An 11,745-nucleotide genomic window follows, 5' to 3' on the forward strand; every position below is an offset into this window, starting at 1 on the left:
TTAACTTAATGACTACATCCCGTCACTATTCCCATAAGTTAGAAACCTTAACATTGGTTGTTCTGGACTGTTACGGTGCTCGAGCCTCAAGGTGATACTGTAGTCTTAAACTTAAACGAGCACGTGCAGTAATAAGAAGGCTTATATATTCGCCAATTGGTAACATACGCCGGTCCCGCGTTGCTTCTTGAGGACCACAATAAAAATAAGGTGAGGCCCACAATGGAAATAAGCTTTCATGATTTTTTTGTGTTATCCTCGTCAATTGTAATTGTAATTTTGAACTATGTGTTTTTTCATTATCTGTATTTCATGTATTTGATTTATTGCTAAATAAACTTATTGTTATTTCACTGATGCGTCGTCCCTAATCTCCACGGATCCTTCAAGCAATCCCCCATCCCATTTCAACCAAAGGATTACTTGTAGAATTTCGCCAGCATAGGTAATATCGACGACGTCATATACTCTGGTTGAGTGACTTCATAACGAGATGGGTAATACCAATCCGAAGGATTTTCTGAAATGACCCACCACTGCTATGCGTTACTCTACCTATATATGTAAAAATTTCCAAGACCTCAGTGCCCTCGCCACAAGTAGCCTACGGACATGATTAGAGGCTAGTTTCTATTAAAAAAAATCTTTTCACCCTCAACTTCTATGGTCTCCGTATTACAAAAACCTCTTATGGAGTGAACATCACCAATGAATACATGAGCTATTTCTTCATTCTAGTGCAAAGCATTATATGTTTTTCTGGCAGAGACGTCAGTTCGTAGGAGGCATACGGCCTGGCGTAGCGAACACCAAGATAGAAATACCATCGTGTTTTGATCTTGGTGCTTATATCTGGAACCAATAGCAGTAGGATTGGCGACTCTAGAAATTTCTCTTCATTTGAGTGACCGTTCTCAGATCACTGTCATTAGAAATACTTCAACTGACTTTTAGTAGTTGATAGATTTCATAATAGTTGTTTTAGGCAATGCCATGCAATTTCATTCGACAGTGAAAAAGACGCCACTTCTCTGAAGAGGTGAAAACATATACACAACATATGAGAATAGCAAAAAATTCCATGGCAGATCACCCTTCCACACATGTAAAGAAAACTGGAAACTTATTTTTTTTTCTTTCTGAGGCAACAATCTTTCTAGGTTTGTACGCCAATCCACAGCATACCTTGTACTCAAATCAGCCATGCATACTTTGCTGTGAGCTTAAATAAACTGTTAATATGCTGTAAAGGATAAACAATGTAAACAAAAAATATACATAAATATAATGTTTTATTATTTTGTGGATGAACATTAAAGTATTTTTTCTGTGAAAATATTAAAACTCATCTCTTTAGATTTCATCCATTTGTCCCCAAAATATTTTCCTGTTTCTCTTGACATCATGAGGTTGTAAGGTTTTTACAGATTTAGTCGTTGTTCTTCCTCCATTAGTCTTTTTCTTTCATGGTGTGCCTAAACTTTCCTAACTCTATCAGAAAATACGGTTTGATTTTTTTCCTGACAAAAAATAATTCATAATTTTCGGGGATGATTTCTATTCAGTGATGAATTGGAAATGAATGACACGCAGGGGTAGGAGCCATATGCAGTCTTCATATGTCGTTGCGGTACCTATTTACCAAATTCCGATGTCGGCACAGGCACGGAAGACCTCCTGGTCGCCACACCCAATGGCTCCCGTCCCGTCACCACAATCGCCCCACGAATTGCCTGCAAAAGAAAATAAATAATCATGGAACAAGGATAACCACAAGAAGACTCAGTTGATGGGATTTGAAAGGATGATCCAGCTTTTTTTTTTTCCTTGCTCCTTTCAGAGATGGACTGGCAAATCCACAGCAGATGTTTCCTCCATCGCTTCCATCTCCCTCTTCCTCTTTTCATCTGCCGTCCCCACTCCTGCCTTTTCAACAGGATCAAGAGATTTACTGTCCAAGGCCTTCTCCCCTTACTCTCCCTGTCTCTCCTTCTTCGGTGTCATTCACTTTTGTATGAAAAAGGAGGTTGAAAAAAAAAACACATAAAAAACACCAGTTGTAGGTCCATTGCTATTCTATGCACTGGTTATTCTGTATTGGTATATCGTGGCACGACAGGTGACGCATGTTCACTCTGCCACTGGCAGACTAAGGACACATTTGTACACTCTTCAGTTCTGGCAGAACACCCAAACACTATCACAACCTAACTAGGTGGAAGACCTCTTCCCGTCGTTTGAGAGAGCGATCAGTTTTTCTCCGAACTCCAGTGTCACAGCTATACAATAATAACAACAACAATTATAACAACAATAATAACACCAAAAATTATAACAACAACATTCTAAATCAATTTTCTAACTTGCACACCATGTCAATAGCACAGAACGTAAGCTCAACCCAGCGACCTGACGTCATAAAGACAGATACTAAATACAGGAGAAAGATAACGTTTACACTGATACAGCAAGAGCGTCTGAACGCAAAAAGACAAAAATGTACGAAAGTACACCTCCTAGGACTAAGTTAGGTTAGGTTTGGTCACTAATACAGATAAATTTTGAAATTTATATTCATAACAATAATGTGAATGAATGTTCTCATTCCTTCCTATTTCTTTCAATATGATTTATAAGAGAATGAAAAGATAAACAAAATTCACAGTAGAGACTGTTTACATGTTTTGTTATGTAGTTTCTGATTGGTTGCAATCATACTATAGTAATATACCTTCGTGCAAAGCGACTTTACGTCATTGGGATCACCCACCTGTTTGATAATGCCACTGCAGCACACACTGGCTACACTTCAGACCCTGAGGAAGCTTCAGGGTGATGTATTCCATACCCAGTTCCTGTAGAATAAATGATCATATAAATGAATAAACTGGCCAATAACGCTGGTCAGCAGAGTTAGACAATGCTTTCTGTATAATGATTACAGACAGTAACGCCCAACTTTACTGACCATCGACACTAAATGTTACAGCAGTTATACTAGGTAATGTTTAGACGTTGAGGGCTTTTTCGACATTGGCATGTCCTGTGTGAGTGTGAGAAGATCGTCATGAGACTTACATACATACATACATATACCAAGGCTTTTTCCCCCTCACAAGGGGGGTAGCCAAAAATAAAAAGGCATAAAATCATTCCCACCCATTCCATCCCTGAATACACTCCACACCCCTCCACCCTCCCTCTTATCTTAGCACCTCCTGAATGACGGGTCATCCCTGCACCTTGTCCACTGCCCTGGGTCACAAGCAGTGTCGCAAGACACAGCACATCCACAGCAAGGCCGCTTCATTAAATCGGCGACCCCCTCTCTCCGTCCCCCCATTGCATAAAATGAGAGGACGGGGAGAAATCCCTTCGGGCTGCGTCAAATTTTGCTCACACATACTACCTCACCCCCCATCCACCCGCCCATTCCACCTCATGCAATCACAACATCATCCATATACAACCATTCTCCATTCACCCCTGTCTTCTGTCCTCTCCCGTCCTTCCTCAATAGACATTCCCCTCTTCCCCAAAGCCCCCTTCACCCCATCCATCCACCTCATCCTAGGACGTCCCCTCATGTTCACTCCCTCCACATCTGCCTTCCACACCTCTTTTACTAGTCTTTCTTCACTCATTCTTTCCATGTGTCCAAACCATCCTAATACTCTTTCATCAACCCTATCTCCCAGCTCCTTTTCCGCCCCTGTTCTCCTCCTCACCTCCTCATTTCTCACTCTATCTAGCCTAGTAACCCCCATCATACTTCTCAGACACCTCATCTCAAACACATTCAAAACTCCTTCTCTCTTCCTCTCTTATGTTCCATGTTTCTGCCCCATACAGTGCTGTTGGCACAATCACTCCTTCATACAGTCTCCTCTTAGCATCCATTCCCAAATGTCTATTCCTCATTACACTCTTTAATCCACCAAGGCATTTACTTGCTTCTCTCAATCTACATTCTACCTCCACTTTCACTCCACCTTTCCCTGCCACATTTGCACCCAAGTATCTAAAACTATCCACTTCCTCCAGTCGCTCTCCCTTAATGCTTACTTCCAGTCTACTGTCATGAGACTTATGATATGAATAAAAATGCAAGAGATAAGGATACCATCACCTACAACTATATTTCTTACTAGTTACTCTACGACAAGTACTCTATTCTTTGTCAGACATTCCAAATGACAGCCGTCCAATCCAGCTGCCTTTCCAAGTTTTTATCTCTGTCAATGCTACATGTGCCTCTTATATTATCATAGTCTTATTCTCCTTCTCTTCCTCCTCCTCCTCCTCCATAACAGACATTCTCATGCATCTCCCACTATCACAATTGCAATTCCCTTATTCTTGTTTACATTCAACAACTTGAAATACTCCGCCCATTTCTCATACCCTTCTCTTTCGTTAAGATTGTCTACCTGTTTTTACCTCTTCCTTGCTACCCAGGTCACACCTTCATTCTCTTTTTACTTCCTTCCAAAACATAATTCCTATCCAACATTTTCACACAAACATACTTCCACTTTACACATCTCATACACGCCCTCATTTCTTCTCTGCAATCCTATGAGCGTCTTCTTTCCACCACCACGTCACTCGCCTCTTCATTCCACGGTTCATTGCTCTTCCTTGTATTCCCACTCATTCTCCTCATCCCACACACTGTCTTTGCACATGACAATGCTTCCTCCTTGAAATTCCCCCGTTCTTCTTCTATCCCCTCTTACTCCCCTTTCGCTACATTCCGTACCTCTCAGTTTCGCTTTATATTATTCTTCCTTCTCTTTCTCAATCAGCTCGCTTTGATCTACTCTCTGTCTCCCTCTTTTCCCTTCTTTCACCATGTTGCTATTTCTTAGATATAATTAAATCACGGATTCTTTAAATTTCTTGACTTTATTTCTTAGGTAACTGAAGACAACGTATTTTACGTTTTCACCTTGTGGTGAAAACAATATTTTCACCTCGTGGTGAAACAATATTTATAAATACTTTCACAAACTATTGCCGAACATCCAGTCACAACTGATTGAATCCGGGCACTTAAAATAACACCAAGGAAAAAAGTAATGGAAATATTCCGGCCCTGAAATTAATGTCCCCATTTTCCAAAAACAGAGCTGAAGTTAATGATGTTAATAATCATCAGTGCAATACGAATATAATGTTAATAATCTATCCTTACTCGCATATATTACAAATCCATATACTACTTACATCATGGTTAATGGGGAAGTCGACACCAGAACCGTCTGCCAACTCGAGGCGGTACTGGTCGAGACATTCCTGTTCAATGTACTTCTCTGGGGCGTTGTTTGGACACAGCCGGAACTCAAAGTGACCCCGGTGGTTGGCGGTGAGGTCCACATCTACTGTAATCTCCTAGACAGAGAAAAAAAAAAATCCATTGACAAGGCAAGTATGGAATTTTTAAAGATTCACCCTGAATTGCTATTGGAGGAAGAAACTAAAGGAGAATCTTTTACCTGATGGTTTTGGCTTGAAAGAAGTGCAGGGACCAAGAGTAGTGTAGATGTCCCAAGGAGACTTAGAAAATGAGGAGATATAGATAGGCAGATAGATAGATAGATAGATAGATAGATAGAGAGAGCTCTCTAGCCGGCTGGCCATCAACTTTTCACATTGCAGCTACATCCTTTGTTTAGAAAGAGATAATCGTGTTGTGTATCTAACTCTACTGTATGTATATGGTTCGCATCCTCTTGACGATGACTTTGGGAAACTATATTAAAACTTTGAATTTCTAATGAACTGATGCTTGTTAAGGACTTGTTGCATCGTCTTTCGTCACCAGCTCTTCTATCCATGGGGACAATATCGCGCCGAAGAGATGGAGTCGCACGGGCGACGAAAGACAGTACAATAGCTACCAAGAAGAAGGGAGAAAAACTACTGTGGTTCTCGTGTGCAAACACCTATGCGTGATGCATACTATCTGTACCGTACCTGGTTCATGGTGTAGTTGGCCGTAAGGATTCCAGTACCGTAAAGGCCACCAGCTTCGTTTTCACGGGGCCTAGGCTTATCGTAGGGATCTCCGCAGACTCCGCATTTGCCTCCATTTTGATGGTATTGAACCTGCAGGGACAGTTAAGGAGCGGTTAAGCTATGTCTTCTCTTAAAACAACTAATAGATTCAGCGCTTACTACATTTTTACTAAGTCCATTCCACTCGTTCTCCACTCTATTGGTAAACCACTTCTTGCCTATTTCCTCTTAAGCCTAAATTTGTACTACGAGTCTTGCCCTGATGTCTTAATATACCTTGCCTGTATCACCCTTGACCTATTTGAATACCTCTATAAAATCGCCCCGCACTCTTTGTTTTTCCAGTCAAATCATAACTCACATCATATCCACCACAGAAGAGTTCGTTGTCGTTGTAGTTGACGGGCGTGTCGAAGCCGAAGCGCCATGCCGATGACCTCCCCGGAGGGTTCATGAGCCGAGCGTGGCCGGACACCCCCGAAGGCGTCAACCCCAGTGCCAACAGGGCAATCATCCCTGTCGCCAACACAGACTTCATGGCTGCTGATCAATTCTCAGTCGGTTGAATCAGAGAAAAAGGTATCTGTTCGAGGTAGGTAACCCAGGGGGTCGAAGGTGTTCGGTGTGCTCTTGCTAAGGGATCTCGAACTACAGACAAACAGTTTCCGAACTTCGGGATTTGCAGCGGACAGAGACGTGGAGGTGCCACAGCCTATTTTATATCAAAGTTAGGGGGTCACGTGGACACTTTTTATTATCTTTGGTTTTTATTTAAAGCTGATAAGGGCTGCTGCATGACGTCGTTATGCCTAATCCACAGCTTCCTGGAGGCGTCAGCTGCCACGGGGCTCGTGGGAATTTCCTAACCCGCGTTCGTGGTTGCAGAGATTAGCGTAGTCACTTGAGGTGCACTGGATAGTAAATGTCCCTATCCAGTCGCATACTGGATAGGCCGGATAGTTGTAGAAATATCCAGCTGGATGGTTACTGATTGAAAACGTCCTGTTTCTCTATCACGATGTTAATCAAAAACACAAACAAAAATTGTCTCCTTGGATATGGACAACTTTTTTGTCGAAACGCTGTAAGTAGTATTACCAGCAATCTCTATTGATTGAGAGCCCTATTCCACTGGATCTTTCCCTTTCTTTACTTCTATAGAAGAACAAGTGGTGACGAGCTTGTAGCTACACCAGCTTTTTCTCCTTCCTTCTGAACTTCACTCATTCCCACGATATCCCAGCTGATTATCTTCCGTCTAATTCTCCAGTTTGTGGTCTTCAGCGAAGGTTCTCACACTGTACGTGCACATCCTCATCTTCTTCGGGTTGCTTCATGTCAAAACTTGGATCTGCTTGAATAGACCTTATTTACATTCGGTGGCACACTATCTGGAAGTATGTGAGGTAATACGGTTGGACTCCCAGGTGATGGTGCACACTTCATGGTTAGTTAAGATGTTATGACAGAACAATTTCATCTCCTCGCCACGCAGGGTTATATTGAGATATATTTTCAATGCTGTCTTATTCAATACATTCAGTGGAGCCCTATGTATCTATAGGGTGTCCAGTAGTCCAGCCTGTTATTATGACAATAAGTCATATATCTATGATGAGTGTCTCTATCCACCACCAGAGACGTGTCAGTTAGCAGTAGGTCCTGCAACTGTGTGTGTACCTGTGAGCTGATCTTCGTCTCATCTTTCATACAACACCTGTCCGATATGGGTGACCCTATAGAGACTTTCATCTCTGAACTGACAGCTTTTGCATTCATCATGATACTCAAGCCTACCCACCGATGCTGAGGTGTCATATAAACTTCCGGGTCTGGATACAGAACTCGATCTTTCTGAGTGGCTTCACCCGTCTCGTACTAATGTGACCATCGAAGACACAAAATATTTTATGCAGGATTTGGTGCCGACCGAAGTTACGTTACTGACATCAGTTCCACGTGCACCCTGACCGCACATGTGGACGTTGGAAGGTGTAAACAAAACTTTTTTCCTCGTTCCTTACGAGTGCAAGTGATCGTGAAGGGCCCGAAAGGCCTGCGATTACTTGTATGTATGTATGCATGTATGAATGGATGCATACTTATACATGCATATATACATACATACATACATACATACATACATACACACACACACACATGTACATGCTTCTGTCCTGGCGCTATAGGCGTGCTGACCCTTGACCGCTAAGACGAGACGTCTCCAGTCTTCAATTATATCGTTCGAGATCACCGCGGAATGACGTCGTTTCAATGTCTTAATTCAGCATCAAATGTTGGTCTAGATTATGTTTCATATGTTGCTCTATACTCTGATTAATTCTTCTTCTCTAGTTTGTGTTGTGTTCCGATTTTCAACCTCACACGCGAGTCTTATTCGTGTCATAAAAAGTGTAATCTTGATTTAGTAATCTTTGATAACAACCTCGACTTGAGTTGTTATGGCCCATAAAAGATTATTGTGGCGGTACGGGATGTGAGTTTCTACTTCGGTGGTGATATCATTGTTTGGAAATGTGATACAGTCCTCTTTCTTTCGATGTTCAGGTTGGATAGGGCTGCCTGCCCTTCCTGGTGCACTACCAGAAGTGCAGTTCCAATTCCAAAGGTACCAGAGTTCTGTAATGCCTGACAAAAGGCTGCTTTCCCTAACATGGTTCGATATACAATGGACCCGTTGTATGTCACACTATGATTAAGTATTTCGTGTTTTCACCCAATAATTGTCATACAATAAATATTATCATCAAGCAAATAAAGAAAAGAAAAAAGTACGATCATTTATGTTATAAATTTAAAAAAGTTAAAACTACTTGTAGATGGACCGTAGTGCTGAGCTCAAGCAGGACTGGACCCTTGTGTCCTACACCTGCATGATCTTAGTCTTGAGCTCAGTGATGACCAATCCGACTTTCTCAGTCTCTATGTGAAGACCAACAAGTGCTTGCTCCAGCAATCTCATGCCTTCTGTAAGTGAGGTAACATCATTGTCATTAGCATGAACGGGCTCGCTTACTTCCAGTGTTCCAGTCTTCACGCCACCATTTCTTTGCTCAGCTTGTCAGACTAGCTACAAGAGCCTCTCTACGGCCTCCCTTTACTTACACGCCGTCGCTAATCTCCACAGTTTCTCCAAGTAAGACCCCATGCAGCCACCCTTCCTATTCTAAACAGCTCTCGACAACAGAGCTGGGCGCGTTCCTCGGTGCGTTCCGCATTAGTTTGGCCGCGGTTAGCGCTCCCAAACTATTAAATCTTAAGAGACAGGTTGAAACCGAAATAAAAGTTCGGTAGGCCACATACTATACCATTGAACAATTTTGTAGGCCACATCCAAAAGGTAGGCCGCATACACTACCGGCACCTATATTGTTTTAATATTTAGGGAGCGCTAACCGCAGCCAAACTAAAGTGGAACGCACCGAGGAACACACCAAGCTCTGCTCGATAAGTTCGGTCGATTTGACCCAGCCTTGAGTTCTGTGGGCGTCATTCCCTTCGTCTCCTCCTCCATCGAGGGTTGTCTTTCGTGGAAGAGACAACGTTGCCTCCTGTGGGTGGGATCAACATCAGGGAAACGTGCCACAAGCTCATATGACCGGAGTTGGCGTTTAGTGAATATATCTTGAACATACCTAGACCGAGCCTCACGGAACCGTCTCTGAGTTGACACACACACACACACACACACACACACACACACACACACGCGCGCGCGCGCGCACACTCGTGGGCGGGGAGTTGGGTGTGTGTGTGTGTGTGTGTGTGTGAAAGGTCATAGCATTACCCATAGATCGGCCATACGAGCTCTGAGCTCTCTTCCGGGAGGGAAATAGCTGTCGATCACGAGTCCAACACGTGATCCAAAGACCAAGGTGAATACACACACACACACGCACACATACACAAACAAACACACACACAAACACTGACACACCTATCTTGAGGTTTTCGCACCTGTGTGAAGAATGTCCGTTGTCAAAAACTCCGACTACGGAATGTGAAGTCGAGATATTAACAATTGTATTTCCTGTTTCTAAGTTCCGCGATCTGGATTGTATGGCCAATATCTTAAATTCGCCCTGATGATTATTGCACCATCATGTTGCGACGTCACAGAATCTATGACGTCACAAAAGGGGCGTTTAGTAAATATATCTTGAACATACTTAGACCGAGCCGAGAGAAATAAACTAGGTTTAAAAAAGAAAATAAGCCTTGCAAAGGTTAAGGATAACAATATGATATTTCAGTTGGAAATTAAAAATAGATTCGAAGATCTAAGAACCAGCGAGGACAGCGTGGAAGATATTAATTTAAATTTAGTGAATATCATTAGGGAATCGGCAGAGAAAGTAGAAAGTACAAAAAACATTAAAGAAAAGAAATACTCCAAAGCTACAAATGATCTAATTAAAAAAAGAAGGACCATGCAGATTAAAAACAGGAGAGACGAAATAGAAAGAGTACAACTAAACAAGCTTATCAACAAAAGGCAGATATTAAAGAAAAGAAAGAGAAACATGGATGAAATAGAGGAAACTATTCGGAAAGGTAAAAGTATTAAAGTGACCGAGCGCAGACATACTTTAGGAAGACAGCAAATGATATGTTTGAAAGATAGAAATGGAGAAATAATTAAATGTAGAGACAAAATGGTAAAAAAGAGTAGAATAATTTTACCAAGAGCTTTACTCTTCGAAAACCGTAGTTGAGTCAGTAAATTCATGTGTAGACGTTAGTAGTGTACCAGAGATTACAAAGGAAGAAGTAAAGTTTGCTCTAAAAACTATGACACGAGGAAAAGCACCTGGGGAAGATGGTATATCAATAGATCTGTTGAAAGACGCAGGGAAATTAGTTCATATTAAATTAGCTGAGTTGTACACCCGGTGCTTACGTCAAGAAAGCGTCCCTGATGCGTAGTGCAATGCTATACTGATTTTGCTTGCTATCAAACGTATGTAAAGTATTCTCCAAGATCCTTACAAATAGACTAAATAAAGTTTTAGATGGAAACCAACCGAGAGAACAGGCAGGCTTTAGGAGCGGATATTCGACTCTAGACCATTTGCAGGCGATAAACCAACTAATCGAGAAAATGACAGAATACAACATACCTCTGTGTTTAGCTTTTGTAGATTACGAGAAGGCCTTTGACTCGGTAGAACAAATAGTAATACTAAACTCGCTACAGAAACAGGGTACAAACGAACAGATCGTAAGAGTTTTAGAAAAGATTTATGCGAAAGGTACCACTATAATTCAACTACATAAAGATACAGAAAATATCAAGATCGAGAAAGGAGTACGAAAAGGCGATACAATTTCACCCAAATTATTTACAGCTTGCTTGGAAGATATTTTCAGAAGGTTGAGTTGGGAAAAGAAAGGTCTGAAGATTAATGGCGAATATTTGAACCACCTAAGATTTGCGGACGACATTATTCTTATTTCAGAAAGAGCAGAAGACTTGCAAGATATGCTGAGCGATCTAAACAAAGAAAGTCTCAAAATAGGTTTAAAAATAAATAAGAGTAAAACCAAAGTAATGTTCAACACGAAAGTTCAAAGTAAAGAGATTGTAATTGATGGTGAGTCTTGAGGAAGTTGAAGAGTATAATTATTTAGGCCAGATGGTGAAGGTGACGAAAGATCATGATAATGAAACAAAAAGACGCATTACAATGTGTTGGAAAGTGT

General features: G+C 41.5%; 1 protein-coding gene across 1 annotated transcript; it reads right to left on the reverse strand.

The window, feature by feature from the left end:
• Window positions 1–1,275: 1,275 nt before the first annotated feature.
• Window positions 1,276–6,720, reverse strand: LOC143026409 (uncharacterized). Its single transcript, XM_076186725.1, has 5 exons — window positions 6,383–6,720; window positions 5,980–6,111; window positions 5,230–5,394; window positions 2,771–2,855; window positions 1,276–1,733 (listed from the first exon to the last, which is right to left on the reverse strand). Exons 1-5 carry the CDS (start codon window positions 6,557–6,559, stop codon window positions 1,639–1,641), a joined length of 654 nt encoding a protein of 217 aa, XP_076042840.1. The 5' UTR covers window positions 6,560–6,720; the 3' UTR covers window positions 1,276–1,638.
• Window positions 6,721–11,745: the final 5,025 nt, after the last annotated feature.

The sequence above is a fragment of the Oratosquilla oratoria genome, chromosome 6 (assembly GCF_046742065.1).
Source record: "Oratosquilla oratoria isolate Oo_2021 chromosome 6, ASM4674206v1, whole genome shotgun sequence".
Lineage (NCBI taxonomy): Eukaryota > Metazoa > Arthropoda > Malacostraca > Stomatopoda > Squillidae > Oratosquilla > Oratosquilla oratoria.